Source organism: Scyliorhinus torazame, chromosome 1 (assembly GCF_047496885.1).
Source record: "Scyliorhinus torazame isolate Kashiwa2021f chromosome 1, sScyTor2.1, whole genome shotgun sequence".
Classification (NCBI taxonomy): Eukaryota; Metazoa; Chordata; class Chondrichthyes; order Carcharhiniformes; family Scyliorhinidae; genus Scyliorhinus; species Scyliorhinus torazame.
In genome coordinates this window covers 314,059,422-314,080,741 of record NC_092707.1, presented here as the reverse complement: position 1 = coordinate 314,080,741, position 21,320 = coordinate 314,059,422, and the positions used below count along the sequence as shown (strand labels likewise).

Genomic DNA, 21,320 nt, shown 5'->3' with positions numbered 1-21,320 from the left:
TCTTGGGCCTGGCGGTGAAGGTGGAAGCGCACGAGGCGCTGCACAAGAGGTGGGCAGGAAAGATTTGAGGACCTGGAGAATAGGTCGAGGAGGAAGAATCTTCGGATTCTGGGTCTCCCTGAAGGAGTGGAGGGGCCCGATGCCGGGGCATATATGAGCACGATGGGCACGGGAGCTTTCCCGAGGCCCCTGGAGCTGGATGGGGCTCATCGGGTCCTAGCAACGAGACCCAAAACAACGAGCGGCCAAGGGCTGTAGTGGTGAGGTTCCACCGCTATTTGGACAGAGAGTGTGTCCTGAGATGGCCAAAAAAGAGCGGAGCAGCAGGTGTGAGAACACGGAGATCGGAATTTACCAGGACTGGAGTGCGGAGGTGGCTAAGAAGAGGGCTGGTTTTAACCAGGCTAAAGCGGTGCTCCATTGGAAGGGGGTGAAGTTTGGGATGCAGCAGCCAGCTCGATTGTGGGTCACGATCCAAGATCGGCACCACTATTTTGAAACGCCTGATGAGGCATGGAACTTTATCCAGACTGAAAAGTTGGGCTCAAACTGAGGGTTTGTCATGGGGGGATGTTTACTGTGTTTACTGCGTTTGGGGAATGTTCTTTTTGTTTGAGTGCTGGGTGGGGATGGGTGAATGGATTTGATGTGGGGGCTGTGGGAGAGTGTCAGCGTCGGTGTTGGAGGGGCAGGGCCCCACGGAGGAAGAGGGGGGAAAGGAGTTGCGCCAGAGGGGGCGGGGCCGGCTCAGGAAAGCGCGGGCTTTTTTCCGTGTTAGGGAAGGATGAGGGCAGGGCCGGGGGAGAAGGGCGGTGCTGGAGAGGAGCGCACACTGACTGCCAAGGGGTGGGGGGATTCTCACACTGGGGGGTCGATGGAATGGCGGGAGAGGCCGGGGTCAGCTGACTTACGGAAGTGTCATGGGGGGAGCAAAATGGCTAGATGAGGATCTAGCGGGGGGGGGGGGGGGGGGACTGGGTTGCTGCTGCATTGGCCAAAGGGGAGCTGGAAGTACGAGAGGTAGTCGGGGCGGGAGTCTGCCGCCTGGGGGACTGGAGGGTGCGGGAGGCGCGGGCACGTGGCTGGCCTAGAAAAGGAGATGGCTAGTTGACTAGGAGGGTGGGGGGGGGGGGGGGGGCGGCGAGGTGCCAGTAGCCCCCCCGATCCGGCTGATAACTTGGAATGTGAGGGGCCTGAACGGGCCGGTCAAGAGGGCCCGGGTGTTCGCGCACTTAAAGGGTCTGAAGGCAGACATGGTTATGCTCCAGGAGGCACATCTGAAGGTGGCAGATCAGGTTAGGCTGATGGTGAGTGGTAGGTTGCAGGGGGTGCAGGTGGTACTGGTGAACGTATATGTCCCGAATTGGGATGATGCCGGATTTATGAAACGCATGCTGGGTCGGATTCCGGAGGTAGGAAGCTTGATAATGGGGGGGGGGGTTCATTTTGAGTAGGGCGCTAATCCCGAAAGCGGAGGGAACGGAATATTCGGCCATAGCCATCTCGGACCACGCCCCGCATTGGGTGGAGCTGGAGTTGGTGGAGGAGAGGGACCAGCGCCCGCTGTGGTGCCTCGATGTGGGACTGTTGGCGGATGAGGGGGTGTGCGGGCGGGTGCGGGGGTGTATTGAAAGATATTTGGAGGCTTACGACAATGGGGAGGTGCAGGTGGGGGTAGTCTGGGAGGCGTTGAAGGCGGTGGTCAGGGGAGAGCTAATCCCCATTATGGACCACAGGGAGAAGAGAGAGGGGAGGGAGAGGGAGAGGTTGGTGGGGGAGATGTTAAGGGTGGACAGGAGGTATGCAGAGGCTCCCCGAGGAGGGGCTACTTAGGGAGCGACGGAACCTCCATGCGGAATTCGGCCTGTTGGCCATGGGGAAAGCAGAGGCACAGTGGAGGAAAGCTCAGGGGGCAAGGTATGAGTATGGGGAGAAGGCGAGTCGGATGCTGGCACATCAGCTTCGTAAGAGGGAGGCAGCGAGGGAGATTGGTGGAGTTAAGGATAGAGGGAGGAATACGGTGCGGAGTGCGGTGAGAATAAACCAGGTGGCTGGTTTAGAGGCACCGATTGGGCTGGAGGAGCTGGTTAAAGAATTGGGGAGCATGCAGGCGGGGAAGGCCCGTGGACGGATGGGTTCCCGGTTGAATTTTACAGGAAATACGTGGACCTGCTGGGCCCGTTGCTCATGAGGACTTTTAATAAGGCGAGGGAGGGGGGGGGGGGCACCTTGCCCCCGACAATGTCCAGGGCGCTGATTTTTTTGATCTTGAAGCAGGACAAGGATCCATTGCAATGTGGGTCGTATAGACCGATCTCGCTCCTCAATGTTGACGCTAAGTTGCTGGCGAAGGTGCTGGCTACGAGAATTGAGGACTGTGTCCCGGGGGTGATTCATGAGGACCAGAAGGGATTTGTGAAGGGTAGGCAGCTAAATACAAATGTGCGGAGGCTTCTCAATGTGATTATGATGCCCTCAGTGGAGGGGGAAGCGGAGGTAGTGGCAGCTATGGACGCGGAGAAGGCCTTTGATTGGGTGGAGTGGAAGTATCTTTGATCTTTGGGAAGTGTTGTGGAGGTTTGGGTTCGGGGAGTGGCTCATCAGTTGGGTCAGGCTGCTATATAGAGCCCCAGTGGCGAGTGTGGCTACGAACTGGCGGAGGTCGGAGTACTTTTGGCTGTACCGGGGGACGAGACAGGGGTGCCCCTTATCCCCCTTGTTGTTTGCACTGGCAATTGAGCCGCTGGCCATGGCACTGAGGGTGTCCAGGAAACGGAGGGGATTGGTCCGGGCGTTGGGGGGGGGGGGGGGGGGGGAGAGGCACACCGGGTGTCGTTGTATGCCGATGACTTGTTGTATGTTGCGGATCCAGTGGAGGGGATGGCGGAGGTCATGTGGATCCTTAGGGAGTTTGGGGACTTTTCGGGGTATAAACTCAACGTATGGAAGAGTGAGCTCTTTGTGGTGCATTCAGGAGACCAGGGAAGGGGGATAGACGAGCTACCGCTGAAGAGGGCGGAAAGGAGCTTTCGGTACCTAGGGATCCAAGTAGCTAGGAGTTGGGGGGCCCCTGCACAAGCTCAATTTGACGCGGTTGGTGGAGCAGATGGGGGAGGATTTTAAAAGATGGAATATGCTGCCACTCTCACTAGCGCGTAGGGTGTAATCGGTCAAAATGACGGTCCTCCCAAGATTTCTCTTTGTGTTCCAGTGCCTTCCTATTATGATCCCCAAGGCCTTTTTCAAACGGGTAAGCAGGAGCATCATGGGATTTGTGTGGGCGAATAAGACGCCGAGGGTGAAGAGAGTGTTTCTGGAGCGTAGTAGGGACAGGGGGGGGCTGGCGCTGCCGAATTTGTGATGCTATTATTGGGCAGCCAACGTGGCAATGATCCGTAAGTGGGTAATGGGGGCAGCGTGGAAGAGGCTAGAGATGGCATCCTGTGTGGGAACGAGCCTGAGGGCGCTGGTGACGGCACCGCTGCCGCTCTCGCCGACAAGGTACACCACGAGTCCAGTGGTGGCGGCGACGCTGAAGATCTGGGGGCAGTGGAGGCGACACCGGGGCGAGGTGGGAGCTTCGATTTGGTCCCCGATTCGGGAGAATCATCGGTTCGTCCAGGGAAGGATGGATGGGGAGTTTCGGATCTGGCATCGGGCAGGGATTAGAAGGATGGAGGACCTGTTCATCGATGGGACGTTTGCGAGCCTAGGGGCGCTGGAGAAGTTTGGACTACCCCCGGAAAAAGCTTTCAGATACATGCAAGTGATGGCGTTTGTGAGGCAGCAGGTGAGGGAATTCCCGCTGTTTCCGGCACGTGGGATTCAGGACAGGGTGATTTCAGGTGTATGGGTTGGAGAAGGCAAGGTTTCGGCGATTTACCAGGAGCTGAAGGAAGAGGAGGCCTCGGTGGAGGAGTTAAAGGGCAAGTGGGAGGAGGAGCTTGGGGAGGAGATCGATGAAGGTCTGTGGGCTGATGCCCTGAGTAGGGTTAATTCTTCCTCCTCTTGCGCCAGGCTCAGCCTAATGCAGTTCAAAGTTACTCACAGAGCGCATATGACAGGGGCGAGGTTGAGTAGGTTCTTTGGGGTGGAGGACAGATGTAAGAGGTGCTCGGGAAGCCCGGCAAACCACGTCCATATGTTCTGGTCGTGCCCGGCACTGGATGGGTTTTGGTGGGGTTTTGCGAGGACTATGTCCAAGGTGGTGAACGCCCGGGTCAAGCCGAGCTGGGGATTAGCATTATTTGGGGTATCGGACGAGCCGGGAGTGCAGGAGGCGAAAGAGGCCGGTATTCTGGCCTTTGAGTCCCTGGTAGCCAGGCGGAGGATTTTGCTATTATGGAAAGATGCGAAGCCCCCTAGTGTGGAAGTTTGGATCAATGACATGGCAGAGTTCATCAAGCTGGAGAGGATAAAGTTTGCCTTGAGACGGTCTGTGCAAGGGTTCCTCAGGCGGTGGCAACCGTTCCTAGACTAACTCGCGGAGCGTTAGGAGGAGGTCAGCAGCAGCCCAAGGGCGGGGAGGGGGCGGGGGTGGAGGGGAGGGTTTCTTTTGGTGTGGCGATTGGGTGAAGGTGGGGTTTTTCCATATTTGTGTTTCTAAATGTTATATGGGGGGGTTATTGTATATGGGGGAAATCCAATGTATAATTTCTGATTGTTGTGTTCTTGTTTCTTTCTTCTTGTTGTGGAGGGGTTTTGTTGAAAATTTGTTGAAAAATTTGAATAAATATACATATTTTAAAAAATAAACCACGATTGCCGGCTTCCAATGGCGGCCATGGAGTGAGTGGTTTCATATTTGGCAGCTCCGGCTCGAGGCAGTTTTTCCGGACCTTTTCCCTGCTTGAAGGGTAGATGTTTTGGTGAAGAAAAGGTGCAGGAGTGACAGAAGAAAACAAAACTCCACTCATGTGGCTTGTGGATGGATCCATGGACCAGAAGTGGGGCGAAAGGAAGGGAGCAGTTGGAGCAAGAGAATCTTTGTGCACCACAGGTCAAGATGGCAGAGGGTAAAGGGCCTATCCTGCCCACCCAGTGGTCAATGGAGCAACTAGTGGACTTCTTCAGGGGGTTAGATAGGGTGGACAGTGAGAGCCTTTTCCCGCGGATGGAAATGGCTGGCACGAGGGGACATAGCTTTAAACTGAGGGGTAATAGATATAGGACAGAGGCCAGAGGTAGGTTCTTTACGCAAAGAATGGTGAGGCCGTGGAATGCCCTACCTGCAACAGTAGTGAACTCGCCAACATTGAGGGCATTTAAAAGTTTATTGGATAAACATATGGATGATAATGGCATAGTGTAGGTTAGATGGCTTTTGTTTTGGTGCAACATCGTGGGCCGAAGGGCCTGTACTGCGCTGTATCGTTCTATGTTCTATGTTCTTGAACGAGAAGTTCGGCCAGCAGAGGAAGGAACACCAGGAGGATCTAGCCAAGGCAGTGGAACTACTAAAAGTCGGAATCGACCATGTGGAACAGAAGCTGGAGTCCCAGAGCAAGGCTATTCGGAAAGTGGAGGAAATGACAGGGGAGCACGAGGAGCAGCTTGCCTCGTTGGCAGCCGAAATAGGTGTGATGCGGGAGACTCAGAAGCGATTAAAGGAGGTGAGTGGCCTGGAGAAATCGCTCCAGGAGACGAATTTACGAATAGTTGGAGCGGACGCCAGCACATATGTAGCCGAGATGCTGGAGAGTTGGTGGGGGGTGGGGCCTTTGACTGGCCCCTGGAGGTCAACCGAGCGTACAAGGTGCTGATGAGGAAGCCGCAGGCAAATGAGCCACCAAGGGCAATGGTGGCGCATCTCCACTGGTTCCTGGATAAGGAAAAGATATTGAGATGGGCGAGGCAGATGAGGACGTGCACCTGGAAAGGGAACGAGCTTTGGGTGTACGAGGACCTGGGCGCAGACGTAGCGAAGAGGAGGGCCGATTTCAATCGGGTGAAGGCTGCCCTCTTTAAGAATATGGTGAAGTTTGGGATGCTGTGAAGTTAGGTGTGCGAGCATGGCGGGGGGAGGGTGTAGGAGACTCAGAGACCTTGGGTGGGGGCTGCGAGTCTAGCTGGGCGGGCTAGCTAACGGGAGCCCAGTGGGGGAGGTGAGATGGTTAGAGTAGAGGGGGATGGGGTTGTTGTTTTGTTTGAGGGAGAGTGGTAGAGGGGGAGGGGGCAGTGGGGGCTGATGAAAAAGGTGTACACATGATCCAGGGGTGCCACGAGCGGTTGCCCCCCCCAGCCCCTCCTTCCCACGATGGACCAGCCCTGTGGAGGGTCCCCCACCCCCCGCCAAGCACAGGGGCAGCAAGCCCAGCATCCCCAGGCTATTTGTCTGTGAGAAAAGATGGCTACTCACCTCCTCAGCTCCCCACAGAAGCCCTTCTGCCAGGTTCACGTGTTTCAAAAGGAGTACTAATTGGCGCCAGCGTAGCCACCTGCTGGGAGGCTGATGAATGACAGGAGGTCATTGGATACGGGGTAGCTCTCATTAATTGTATGGAAATAAGACTTAAGCGGTGATAAATGGTTTCTCGCCTCGCTATGGCGAGATCCAGGGGCGTCATTCTCTGGGTCGGAGAATCGCCGGGGGCTGCCGTGAATCCTGCCCCCGCTGGTTGCCGATGTCTCCGGCACCGGAGATTCAGCGGGGGCCGGAATCGCGCCGCGCCGGTTGGCGGGCCACCCCCGCTCGATTCTCCGGCCCGGATGGGCCGAAGTCCCGCCGATAAATTGCCTGTCCCGCCGGCGTGGATTAAACCACCTTTTGAACGGCGGGACAAGGCGGCGTGGGCGGGCTCTGGGGTCCTGGGGGGGGGGGCGCGGGGCGATCTGGCCCCGGGGGGTGCCCCCACGGTGGCCTGGCCCGTGATCGAGGCCCACCGATCCGCGGGCGGGCCTGTGCCGTGGGGGCACTCTTTCCCTTCCGCCTCCGCCACGGTCTCCACCATGGCGGAGGCGGAAGAGACTCCCCTCCACTGCGCATGCGTGGGAAACTGTCAGCGGCCGCTGACGCTCCCGCGCATGCGCCGCCCCGAGATGTCATTTCCGCGCCAGCTGGCGGGGCAACAAAGGCAGTTTCCGCCAGCTGGCGGGGCGGAAATTCCTCCGGCGTCGGCCTAGCCCCTCAGTGTTGGGGCTCGGCCCCCAAAGATGCGGAGCATTCCGGACCTTTGGGGCGGCGCGATGCCCGTCTGATTGGCGCCGTTTTGGGCGCCAGTCGGCGGACATCGCGCCGTTTCGGGAGAATTTCGCCCCAGAATTCGCCTACTGTAGCAGGCCATTGCATCGCAAACTGTTGGCGCCTGGCGCAGCTTTCGTGTTTGGCCTTTCGCTATTCACCAGCCTTGTTTCACTTGATCGAGAGTGTAACGAGGCTAGAGAATCGTGCCCAGAGTTTCAATTGTTGCTTTCTGGGTTAGGCAGGTTGATTGGAATTACAGAAACAAAGTAACTTCAATAAAGTAGTACTTGTGCTGTTAGTTACCAGTCCTATCCTTCTGTTCCAAGTTTAGTAAAGGGTGATTGTGAAACACAAAAAACAACTTCATGAAACTCATGGGCAGGTTGTTGGTGAGCTGCCACTTTGCGAAGTTAATAACAAAGCACAATTCACAGAGGGTGGAATTTTCCCTCCAGTCTGTGGCGGGTGGGGTGGAAAAATTCAGGGAGAAGCCAAAAATCAGAGAATAGTTTGGAATTTACCCCTTACTACCTTAATGGCGGGAAGATGGTGGAGCGGGAATGGCAGGAACCCACATGTAGTACCACCTCATGAATGCTCGTTAAAATCACCTCTCGACAGAGTCACATCGCCCCTTACATGTTAGCAGGAAAACACATCAGTCTGCAACATGTGGTGTGCAGTTGTCGGTCCTCACTTCATTCCTGACTTTGAGGTGTGTGCAGTATTGATAGCCTACCTTCAACAACCATCGCCGGGTTCTCACTAAAGCCAATGAGACGTTACACTGGTGGGGTATAGACTTGCTCCCCTCAGGGCAGCAAACTAGCCAGAAACCAGAATAATAATAATAATCTTTATTGTCACAAGTAGGCTTACATTAACACTGCAATGAAGTTGCTGTGAAAATCAGTGTTGAAGGGGTTGGGAGGAGGAAGAAGGATACATGGTAGAAAAGGAACAAAGGTTGAGTGATGGAGGAAGGAGACATGGGGGACAAGGGGAAAAGGTGGCATTGGGGAGCAGCAGTAAATTATGACAGAGGGGAGACTCAGGGTGGGAAAGCTGGACCCCAACTATAAAGGCTGAAATATAGACACAGGTGAGGGTGGATAGGAACATAATTGGAGGGGATGCACGCATACTGCGTTATACAAGTGGGGGGGAGGGGCTTGTGTTAGTTTCGCACAAGATGGTAAGGCTAACACAGAGACTCGGAGCTGGAGGAGAAAGGTTTGCACGAGGGATGGGTTGCACGGAGACTCATGGAGAGGACGGGGGGTGTAGCCATCTGAGATGGCCACTTTCAGTGTATAAAATGAGCACTCGCAGAGTCTATAGGGAAATATGGACAATGCAAAGCAACAAGCAGTCACAGAGCCTGAATGTATATTTGGAAGGCAGTTTGCAGACGGAATTGAAACTCTGGGTCGATTTTATATATTGCTGGCCCATCTCTTGGAACAAAGGACTAATGCCCAGGTAGCCGATACGGTCTCAGACATTCCGGCGCCACTACGCCAACCAAAAGACACAAACAAAGCAAGGCCAACGGCCACATAGGACACACCCAGCCATCAAGGCACCCGCCCCTTTATTGGTTTAGATTGATGACAATGGTCAAGAAGCTGCCGAATTAATTGGGATAAGTTTAAGGCCCACCTAAAAGTGCATGAAGCCCCTCCAAGTAAAAGAAGGAACCCCCACCAAAGGTTCACTCTCTTTGATTCGGCTCTCAAGCGGAGAGACCCTTCCACCAGCATCTCCAGAAGCAAGTAAGTTCAAGGTCAACGCTCGCTGCCAGACGGACAACCTTAGCTGTACTCCTGTTACCTCTTCGAACCCAACAGCCTCAGATCCGAACAACGGCATTGTTCCTCTGACCTAAGTGGGCACCCGAAGTTAAGTATAGGTGTTAGTGATAGATATAGTTTAGCTTGTCGTGTTATTGTACATGAGTAAATCATACTGTGTGTAAATAAATACCATTGACTGTGAACTAACTAAATGGTGTATTGGCTCTTTGATCGGTATTCGGGTTGAACCTTGTGGCGGTATCGAGAGATACCTGGCGACTCTGAAAGTATACTCAGAATTAGGATTAAGAAAGGTGACCTTATTAACCGCCATATTTATAGCAAGTAAACAGAGCAACAGGGGGAAGAGGAACACGGTGTTGTCAGCAGTCAAGAAGGAGTGGGAGAGTGAAGAGAAAGACAGTCATGGTCCTTGGTCTGGGCCCAAATAGTCAATGTGTGAGAGTCAACTCAGTCCTGGGGCTTTGCAGGCCACACTACGGCACTGTGCATGGCATGCATGTCATAGCCCCACTCAGTGGCTTGTGCTCAATGGGATAAGGCACAGCTTAGTGCGCAGGGTGTGGTTATAGTCTTACTGTCCCTGGCCATAGCAAGGTCTTGTCTGGTACTGGGGTGCAGATGGGAATGGAAGTGTTCAGGGAGGCATCTGCAGGCTGTAAAGGGGAAAAGAGTAATATAGAGGGCAGTATTTGAATGATGCACTGGTGTTATGAGCCCCTTTTTGAGCGGGGAACCCTTATTCCCATGCAGGCAAATCTGCAAGCCTACTGTCCAACTAGGACCCACCGAGGGGTGCGTCTCTGAGCCCGCAGGGAGTCATTGCAAATCCTAACAACAGCTTTCTTCTTTTCAGCAACCATTTCCAGAAGTCTCATTCCGAAAGCTGGGCTGGAGAGAGTGAGCTTGGTGGTTAAATATGGTGCCTAGATCCTGGAGTTCATTTGCTGACAGTGGGGCAGACGAATCAGTTCTTGATCTGCCATGTCATTCGGAGAGAAATTCCCCTATGCATAATTATTGAGTTTCTGAGCACAAAACTGGGTGCGATTTCCCACCATGCTGCCCAGCACGAACCCGTCACTGCACTTATTCCTCAGAAGTGAAAATTCCACCCAGGGCATACCTTTCTTACCACAAGTTGCTGCACAATGCCATTAAACCCAACGTTACTTTGGCAGTATTCTGGGTCAGTATGTAAAAATGATTTTGTCATATGTAAAAAGGAATTAGTAATAAAGAACCTACAGTACAGAAACAGGCCATTTTGACCAATTTATTTATGTTGCTGTTTATATGCGAACCTACTCCCACTTTAATTGTATTGTTTTCACCTTGCTGTCTTATCCTTTAGGTTAGGAGGGGTTATTGGGTTATGGGGATATGGTGGGTGAGAGCTTAAATGGGCCGGTGCAGACTCGATGGGCCGAATGGCCTCCTTCTGCACTGTATGTTCTGTTCCTTTCATTCCCTTATCTCGCACATTTGCATTAAGCTTTTTTTTAAAAAAAATAATTTTTTTATTCTCCTCCTTTTTCACATTTTCTCCCACATTTACATCCATCAACAATAAAAAATAATCAGCAAGATATGTCAATCCCCATACTAACAACGATCCCATCTACCCACCGACCCCCAAACCTCAACCAGCATGTTTACATAAACAAATGACAAAAAGGTATCAGGGATTACCCATAGTCACCCTTAATCTTACACAGCTCCACACCCCCCACCCCAAGTTTCCAGCTCCTCCCGTCCACTGCCTCTTGTAAAACTCCTCCTCCCAACCTCTGTTCCTTCCCCCCAACTTTCCATCCCGGCTAGACCACTCGGACCGTTCTGCCAGGCTCCGATGGCCGCAGCCCCTCCCCCCACCTCACTCCCGTTCACTGGCCGGCTTAAACTGGCCAGCGTGGAGGCCCCCGCCCGGGTCCCTTTCCCCCTTGCCCGGCCCTAGGAAAGCCCAAAGATCCCCTTTTAGCACACAAACCCCGCATATCCACCTACACCCCAAAGAGCCCTCATTTCGAGTGAAAGTCCCATCCCTTCCCTTGTCCAAATATATACAACATTAGCTCCTTTAGCCTCTACACCCGTGCGCAGTGATACAAAAAAGAAGAAAATACAGTCATGAGGTTACATCGGCACATGGCCATTCCTCAATTTGTCAGTTCTGCCACAGTCCTTCTGCTTTCGCAAACTCCTCCACTGCTTCTGCCGTTCCAAAATAAAAGTCCCTGAGCTTGTAAGTCACCCTCAGCTTCGCTGGATATACAATGCTGCACCGCACCTTGCTAATGTACAGTGCCCTCTTCACCAGGTTGAAGGCAGCCCACCTCCTCGCCAGCTCCACCGTAAAGTCCTGGTATACACGTATACCAGCTCCAGCCCACTGCACCACCCGCTTCTGCTTGGCCCAGTTCAGGACCTTCTCCTTCACACTGTACCTACGGAAGCACAGAGTCACTGCCCTTGGCGGCTCACTCGCCTTTGGTACAGGCCTCCATGACCGATGAGCCCGATCCAGTTCATATCGGGAGGGATCCTCCCCCTCCCCCAATAGTTTTGCCAGCATCGCGGCAAAATACTCAGTCGGCTTCGGTCCTTCAACTCCTTCGGGCAGCCCCACAATCCTCAAATTCTGTCGCCTGGATCTGTTTTCCAGGTCTTCCATTTTTCCTCGTAGATCCTTGTTAGTGCCCATCACCTTCCGCATCTCCTTCCCCATCGAGGCAAGTTGATCACCGTGCTGCAATAACATCTCCTCCACTTCCTTCAGCGCCTCCCCTTGCTCTCGCACCTCCGCCACTGCACTCGCCACCTCCGTCCTCACCGGGGAAACCGCTTCCTCCACCAGCACACTCAAAACCTCCTCATCTCCTTCCTCACCGTCTCCATGCATTTCGCAATCTGCGCCAACTGCTTTTCGAATTCCGCAGCCATCACCTTAATTATTTCTTCAGCCGTAAGCAATGCGGCCTTCCCTGGTGCTCCAGCCTCCATTTTCCTTGGTGACCCCGCGGTGACCTTTCCACTCCCCGACGGACCTTCAGCTGTTTTTTTTACGGCCGTTTTTTTGCTCACCGTCGACATTTTTCTTTTTTTTTCCTGTGCCTCCTCCGTGCCTTCTCCCTGCTTCTGGCGCCTCCGTGGACCCTGGGACCGGGCTTAAAGCCCCGAAAATGCTGTTCCCGAACGGGAGCCCTCCATTGTGCGGACTCCTCCCGCCCGCCGTCACCGGAAGTCCACATTTGCATTAAGCTTAATTAAATCAACATTATCTCAACCATTTGACATGACAGCAACCCCCACTTTCTCTGTTAGTGGCAATCTTATATTTATATCCCTTGTTCTAGACTCACCCACAAGTGGAAAATCTTTGCAATATTCACCATTTCAGATTTCATAATTTCATAGAATTCATATAATGCAGGAGGCCATTCAGCCCATCGAGTCTGCACCAACCCTCTGAAAGAGTACCTTACCTAGGTCCACTCCCCTGCCCTATCCTGTAACCCCAGATAACCTGCACATCTTTGGACACTAATGGACAAATAGCATAGTCAATCCACCCAACCTGCACATCTTTGGACTGTGGGAGGAAACCGGAGCACCAGAGGAAACGGGAAGTAGGGAAGACTTATTAGATTTCTCTCTTCCGAAGAAAAGAGCTCCAGCCTTCTCAATCTTTTCTAATAGTTTTCTAATAATAAAACTGAACTTCAAGCCATTATCTCCAACATCGTTAGCGACCACATTTCCTCCGGATGCCTCCCCCTACAGCTTTCAAACTCAGTCTCCCAACCCTGGACAACCCACTTTTACCTACTTCCCAAAATCCACACAAAGGACTGTCCCCGCAGGCCCATTGTGTCAGCATGCTCCTGCCCCACCAAACATATTTCCTCTTATCTTGACTCCATCCTCACTCTTCTGGTCCATTCCCTTCCCACATACATCCGGGATTCCTCTGATGCCCTGCGACATACTGACAGCTTCCAGTTCGCAGGTCCTAACCGCCTCCTATGATGGATGTGCAATCTCTCTACACCTCCATCCCACACCAGGATGGCCTGAGCGCTCTTCGCTTCTTTCGCGAAAGAGGTCTGGACAATTCCCATCCACCACCACTCTCCTCCGTCTGGCTGAACACATTCTATCTCTCAACAACTTCTCCTTTAACTCATCCCACTTTCTCCAAATCAAAAGTGTAGCACTGGGTACCCGCATGGGTCCTAGCTGCGCTTGCCTTTTTATGGGGCATGTGGAACATTCCTTGTTCCAGGCCTACCCAGATCCCCTCCCACAACTCCATTACCGGTACATCTATGACTATTTTGGTGCTGCTTCATGCTCTCATCCGGACCTGGAAAAATTCATCAACTTCGCTTCCAGTTTCCACCCCTCCATCACTTTCACCTGGTCCATCTCAGACACTTCCCTTCCCTTCCTTGACCTTTCTGTCCCCATTTCCGGCAATAGACTATCTACTAATATCCATTACAAGCCCACTGACTCCCACAGCTATCTGGACTACAGCTCTTCGCACCCTACACCCTGTCAGGACTCCATCCCTTTCTCTCAGCTCCTTTTCCTCTGTCGCATTTGTTCCACCAATACCACTTTCCAAAGTGCTGGTTCGAAAATGTGTTCCTTCTTTCTCAACCATGATTTCCCACCTACAGTTGTTGACAGGGCCCTCAACAGCGTGCGGTCCATTTCCCGCGCCACTACCCTCTCCCCCTCCCAGAACAAGGAGAGTCCCCCTCGTTCTGACATTTCACCCCACCAGCCTCTGTATGCAAAGCATAATCCTCCGCCATTTTCACCAACTCCAGTGTGATGCCACTACCAAACACATCTTCCCTTCGCTCCCCCTGTCAGCATTCCGCAGAGACCATTCCCTCAGAGATAATCCACCATACTTAACACCTCTCCCATCACCCATGGCACCTTCCCAAGCAATCGCAGAAGGTGTAACACCTGCCCCTTTACCTCTTCCATGCTTAACATCCCAGGCCCAAAACATTCATTCCAGGTTAAGCAGCGTTTCACTTGCACCTCGTCAATTTGGTCTATTGCATTCGCTGCTCCCAATGTGGTATCCTCTATATTGGAGAGACCAAATGCAAACTGGGTGATCGCTTTGCTGAGTACCTTCAGTTTGTGTGCATTCAGGATCCTGACCTTCCCGTTGCTTGCCATTTTAACACAAGACATTGCTCCCATGCCCGCATGTCTGTCCTTGGCCTGCATGGTAGCGCAAGTGGATAGCACGGTGGCTTCACAGCGCCAGGGTCCCAGGTTCAATGCCCTGCTGGGTCACTGTCTGTGCGGAGTCTGCACGTTCTCCCCATGTCTGCGTGGGTTTCCTCCAGGTGCTCCGGTTTCTTCCCACAGTCCAAAGACGTGCAGGTTAGGTGGATTGGCCATGATAAATTGCCTTTAGTGACCAAAAAGGTTAGGAGAGTTTGTGTTACGGGGATTGGGTGGAAGTGAGGGCTTAAGTGGGTCAGTGCCGACTTGATGTGCCAAATGGCCTCCTTCTGCACGGTACGTTCTATGTTCTATGCTGCAATGTTCCAGTGAAGCTCAATGCAAACTGGAGGAACAGCATCGCATGCTACAGCCACCCGGTCTCAACATCAAATTCAACAACTTCAGATGATTAGCTCCACCCCACCTCGACCCATTTGTTTTCATTCCATTTCATTTTAACTGTCTTTTACCATTTATTTTGTCTTTCTTTATTATATATATATATATACACCCCCCCATCCTATCCCCCCTTACCTTACCATTTTCCCCCTTTGCTTCCCCCTTCCCCTCTCTCCCACCCATGTCCCCCCTCCCACCACATTTACATCTGTCACAGCTTACCCACTACCCACTGATCGTAGTTTCTCTGCTGTCTGCCCTTTCTCACCTTTTGTGCTCTCTGGGGACTGCCATTAGCACTCTTTTCCCTTGGTTCCTATGGCTATTAACACTATTTTCCCTTGGATTATGTGGCAATGACTCATCTTTCATTCCCCACCCTACAGTATAAATATCTTTTAGCTTTGACAAAGGGTCATCTGGATTCAAAATGTTAGCTCTTTTCTCTCCCTACAGATGCTGCCAGACCTGCTGAGATTTTTCAGCATTTTCTCTTTTGGTTTCAGATTCCAGCATCTGCAGTTTTTTCCTAATAGTTGTATCCTCTCAATTCTGGCAGTAGTCTTACCAATATTTTCTGCATTTTGTTCAGTGCTTCAATATACCTTTTGTATTATGGACACCAGAACCGAACATAGTACTTCAAGTGTTATCTAACTAGAGTTGCATATAAATCCAATATTACCTCCCTAATTTTGTTTTCTATTCCTTGATAAATGAATCTAGTATTTTGTTTACATTCTTTATAGTATCATCAACTTGTATTGCTAGCTTTAGTATCTGTACTAAAAAAAATAAATCAAGAATTAGCTCCCGTTGCCTCAGCCTCAGATCTAATCATCTTGAAGACATGTAGATATTATCTATATAAAAATGATATGTTACCGTAGTGTACGGAGGACTGTGATATCATGGCTCCCATCGCCTGATTACTCTAAACCTCCAGTAACTACATTGTTCTCCTTCAGTGATATTTCACCAACTTAATTTGCCTGGCCTACAGCCTTTTCTTTTGACCTCTAAAGTTCATACCAAACTGAAGTCAAATTTTATAATTTTTCATATACACCCTCTTTACCACCTGGTTATATATGTGGAAAGTCTCTGACTGTGTCCCTGGTCTGTGCTAAATTAACCAGTTTTACCAGGCCTCAACAATCATGAGTTCATGCTCCTGGCCATCATCATCATTTTGCTGTAAATGTGAGCATGTGGTTCAGGCTAAAGTTCAATGTTGTATAGACCTTTGATGAATCTAGCAAGAACTAGTTGCTTGAATGGTATCTGTGGATATTGGAAGTAGGCAGCGGAGGTGGGGGAGGGGCGGGGGTGGTCAGTGTTGTGTTATAAGTGTGAAAATAATGCATTTTAAATTTCCATTTGTATTAAACAATGATGTTACCATTTATTTACCTTATCATGGCCACTACTTCCTCCTTGAATAATCTCTGGTGCCATATATTCAATGGTACCGCAGAATGAATATGTTCTTTCATTCTATACAAAAGGGAATATGCAAAATTACTTTAGAAACCAATAAAACGCATATATAAATTTACAAAGGTTTCGAAGCTTACAATGACCTCTGGCTCAAACAATCAGAAAATATAAATAATCGATATGTAAACAAAAAATAAAGCATCTTCAATCAACAAGCAAAAAAGTATTACCTCAAAAGTGACAAACTCCTTGCTGAGTCCAAAGTCTGTTAAAACGATATGACCATCACCATCCAATAAAATATTTTCAAGCTTGATATCTCGATAAATGATGCCAAGCTACCAATGAAAAGGTATTAGAAGACAGTTTAATTTATATGGAAACATTTAGGAAAATTAATGATTTAGTTAATGATGTCCAACATAAATTTTGACAATCCTCAGTGAAAACATATGGCACAATAGATACAATAATGCTGGCATTTCTGTTTTGCTGAGCAGACTGGAATCTTTATCACACTTACCTTATGGAGGTGTTCTAGTGCTAGCACAATCTCTCCTGCATAAATTTGAACTTCCTCTTCTGTGAAATGTTCCCTTTGGTATAGATGCGTAAACAACTCACCACCATTTACGTAGTCTACAGAAAGAATTCAGACAACATTTTTAATGCATCAAGACTTTAACTAAATTATGATGCAACATAACTTCCTTAATATCTCAACAGGCAATAGGACTCATTGCAGAAATAATGACCTTGCCATAAATGCTCTTAATACGGACATAAAGTTTCACAACAACTTCACAATTGTAGACCATACAAGAACCACTACACTTCACAATGGGCTGCAGTTGTGAAGAAAAGTTCAGAAACTGAAAGGAAAATATTCCAATACCACAGATAGACACACACATATTTGTGGAACAATCAACTGCAACAACATGTATCAAAAGGATTCAGATTATAGCTTAGATGATATAATCATCCGCTTACCCAATCATCAATGTTGTGCAATCCCGTAGTGCCGCAGCCCCCTCCCCCTCCATCACCCACTTGCGCACCATTGTCGCATTGGCGGCCCAGTAGTACCCACAGAGGTTGGGCAGCGCCAGCCCCCCCCCCTATCTCGACTCCGCTCCAGGAACACCCTTCTCACACTCGGAGTCCCTCGCGCCCACACAAACCCCATTATACTCCTGTTAACCCGCCTGAAAAAAGCCTTCGGGATAAACACGGGGAGGCACTGGAACAGGAACAAAAACCTTGGGAGCACCGTCATTTTGATTGACTGCACCCTACCCGCCAAGGACAGCGGCAACGCGTCCCACCTTTTGAACTCCTCCTCCATTTGCTCCACCAGCCTTGTAAAGTTAAGCCTATGCAGGGCCCCCCAGCTCCTGGCCACCTGGACCCTCAAATATCTGAAGCTCCTCTCCGCCCTTTTTAGTGGGAGCTCGCCAATCCCCCTCTCCTGGTCCCCTAGCTGAACTACGAACAGCTCGCTCTTCCCCATATTGAGCTTGTACCCCGAAAAGTCCCCGAATTCCCTAAGCATCCTCATTACCTCTGGCATTCCTCCCACCGGGTCCGCCACATACAGCAGCAGGTCGTCCGCATAAAGCGACACCCTGTGCTCCTCCCCATCCCGCACCAACCCCCTCCAGTTCCTCGACTCTCTCAGTGCCATAGCCAGGGGTTCAATCGCCAGTGCGAAGAGCAGGGGGTACAGGGGACACCCCTGTCTCGTCCCTCGGTGCAACCGAAAGTACTCGGACATCCTCCTATTTGTGGCCACACTCGCCATCGGGACCTCGTACAACACCCTAACCCACCTGACAAACCCCTCTCCAAACCCGAACCTCTTCAGCACCTCCCACAGGTACCCCCACAGTACCCTATCGAAGGCTTTCTCAGCGTCCATCGCCACCACTATCTCCGCCTCCGCCGCCCCCTCCCTCGCCGGCATCATGATAACGTTCAAAAGCCTCCGCACATTCGCGTTCAAATGTCTCCCCTTCACAAACCCCGTCTGGTCTTCATGGATGATCTGCGGCACACAATCCTCAATCCTCGTGGCTAAGACCTTCGCTAGCACCTTGGCATCTACATTTAGCAAGGAAACCGGTCTGTAAGACCCACATTGCAGGGGATCCTTGTCCCGCTTCAGGATCAAGGAGATCAGTGCCCGGGACATCGTCGGGGGTAAAGCCCCCTCCCCTCCCTTGCCTCATTAAAGTTCCTAACTAACAGCGGGCCCAACAGGTCCATATATTTTTTATAGAACTCGACCGGGAAACCATCCGGCCCCGGTGCCTTCCCCGCCTGCATGCTTTCTATCCCTTTGATCAGCTCCTCCAGCCCAATCGGGGCCCCCAGTCCCGCCACCAGTCCCTCTTCCACCTTTGGAAACCTCAATTGGTCCAGGAAACGGCCCATCCCTCCCTCCTCCCGTGGGGGCTCGGATCGGTACAATTCCTCGTAAAAGTCCCTGAAGACCCCATTGATGCCAACCCCACTCCGCACCACGCTCCCTCCCCGGTCGTTAACTCCCCCGATCTCCCTAGCTGCATCCCGCTTCTGAAGCTGATGCGCCAGCATCCGGCTTGCCTTTTCCCCATACTCGTAGACCACCCCCGGGCCTTCCTCCACTGCACCTCCGCCTTCCTGGTGGTCACCAGGTCGAATTCGGCCTGGAGGCTGCGCCTCTTTCTCAACAATCCTTCCTCAGGTTCTTCCGCATACCTCCTGTCTACCCTCACCATCTCCCCCACCAGCCTCTCCCTCTCCCCCCGCTCCCTCTGCTCCTTGTGGGCCATGATGGAGATCAGCTCTCCCCTCACCACCGCCTTCAGTGCCTCCCATACCACCCCCACTCGGACCTCCCCGTTGTCGTTGGTCTCCAAGTACCTCTCTATACTTCCTCGGACCAGCTCACTCACCTCCTCGTCCGCCAACAGCCCCACCTCCAAGCACCACAGCGGGCGCTGGTCCCTCTCCTCCCCCATCTCCAAGTCCACCCAATGCGGGGCGTGGTCCGAAATGGCTATTGCTGAATACTCGGTATCCTCTACTCTCGCTATCAGCGCCCTACTCAAAATGAAAAAGTCGATTCGAGAATAAGCCTTCTGGACAAGTGAGAAGAATAAAAATTCCCGAGCCCCCGGCCTTGCAAATCTCCATGGGTCCACCCCTACCATTTGGTCCATAAATCCCCTCAACAGTCTAGCCACCGCCGGCTTCCTACCCGTCCTAGACCTGGAGTGATCCAGTGCAGGATCCAACACCGTGTTAAAGTCTCCCCCCATTATCAGGCCCCCCACTTTCAAGTCTGGGATCCGACCCAACATACGCCGCATAAAACCCGCATCGTCCCAGTTCGGAGCATACACATTGACCAGTACCACCCTCTCTCCCTGCAACTTACCACTTACCATTATGTACCTACCGCCATTATCTGCCACAATGCTCGACGCCTCGAATAACACCTTCTTTCCCACCAAGATCGTCACCCCTCGATTTTTGGCATCTAGCCCCGAGTGAAACACCTGACCTACCCACCCTTTCCTCAGTCTTACCTGGTCTGCCACCTTCAGGTGTGTCTCCTGGAGCATAACCACATCCGCCTTGAGCCCCTTCAGGTGCGCGAACACGCGGGCCCGCTTAACCGGCCCATTCAGTCCCCTTACATTCCAGGTTATCAGCCGGATTAGGGGGCTACCCGCCCCCCTCCCCCGCCAACTAGCCACGACCCCTCCTCTGCCAACCACGCGCCCGCACCCCACACCCGACCCGTTCCCCACAGCGGCATACCCCCGTCTTGACCCACCCCACTCGCTCCAGCTTCCCCTTGATCTTAGCAGCAGCAACTCAATTCCCCCCCACCCAACCCCCCACCCCCCCGGCTAGGACCCACCTTAGCTGGTTTACTCCCCACATTGCACTTCCGCAAGTCAGCTGACTCCTGCTGACCCCAGCCACTCCCGCCTCCCCTTCGACTCCTCCCATTGTGTGGCACACCCTCCTCTCCCGGTCCCCATTCACAGGCTCTCCCCCTCCGTTCTAAGTGCAGGAAACAATCCTCGCTTCCCCGCCCCGGTCCCGTCCCCCCCAGTCTTCGGCGCGGGAAAAAAATCCCGCGCTCTCCACCTACCAGGCCCCGCCACCAACCAAAACAGTGCCCAACCCGCCCCATCCACCCTCCCCAACCCGAAAGAGAAAAACACAGAGAAAAAGAAACCCAAAACAATGCAAAGGCCCCCCCCCCGAACCAAAAATAGGCATAACATATCCACTGCAGTCCCCAATCGCCCATCCCGACCCTCAGTCTGTGTCCAGCTTCTCGGCCTGAACAAAGGCCCACGCCTCCTCCGGAGACTCAAAATAATGGTGCCGGTCCTTGTAGGTAACGCACAATCGCGCCGGCTGCAACATGCCAAACTTCACCCCCTTCCTGTGCAGCACCGCCTTCGCTCAATTGTACCCGGCCCTCCTCTTCGCCACCTCCGCACTCCAGTCCTGATATATCCGAACCTCTGCGTTCTCCCACCTGCTGCTCCTCTCCTCCTTGGCCCACCTGAGTACACACTCCCGATCGACGAACCGATGGAACCGCACCAGCACCGCCCGCGGAGGCTCGTTAGCCTTGGACCTCCTTGCCAACACTCTATGGGCCCCTTCCAGCTCCAGGGGCCCCTGGAAGGACCCCGCTCCCATCAGCGAGTTTAACATGGTGACCACATAGGCCCCCACGTCCGGCCCCTCCAGCCCCTCCGGGAGGCCCAGAATCCGCAGATTCTTCCACCTCGACCGATTCTCCATCTCATCGAACCGCTCCTGCCATTTCTTGTGGAGCGCCTCGTGCGCCTCCACCTTTACCACCAGGACTAAGGTCTCGTCCTCATTGACAGAGATCTTTTGTTGAGCCTCTCGGATCGCCACCCCCTGGGCCGTCTGTGTCTCCAGCAGCTTATCAATAGAAGCCATCATCGGCTCTAGCAGGTCCTTTTTAATCTCTCTGAGGCAGCGCTAGATACCCTCCTGTTGCTCCTCCGCCCACTGCCTCCACGCTGCCTGGTCTCCGCCCGCCGCCATTTTGTCCTTCTTCCCTCCCTTCTTCTGGTCCACCACCACCTTTTTTGTCACCCTGCTCCTAGTTAAAGCCATATACTGACGGGGAACTATTATTAACTCCTTCCCACACCGGGAAACGTTGAAAAAGTGCC

The 21,320-nt window shown here is 52.4% G+C and overlaps 1 protein-coding gene across 2 annotated transcripts in view; it reads right to left on the bottom strand.

Annotated features, from left to right (window-relative positions):
* Positions 1-21,320, bottom strand: part of LOC140424188 (ribosomal protein S6 kinase alpha-5-like) — a 201,724-nt gene that overhangs the window by 73,221 nt on the left and 107,183 nt on the right. For both annotated transcript variants that reach the window (XM_072507844.1, XM_072507846.1), the window contains exons 4-6: positions 16,622-16,737; positions 16,329-16,436; positions 16,072-16,155 (exon numbers count right to left, since the gene is read on the bottom strand). In XM_072507844.1, coding sequence (XP_072363945.1) covers positions 16,072-16,155; positions 16,329-16,436; positions 16,622-16,737 — 308 coding nt within the window. The remainder of the gene's footprint in view (positions 1-16,071; positions 16,156-16,328; positions 16,437-16,621; positions 16,738-21,320) is intronic.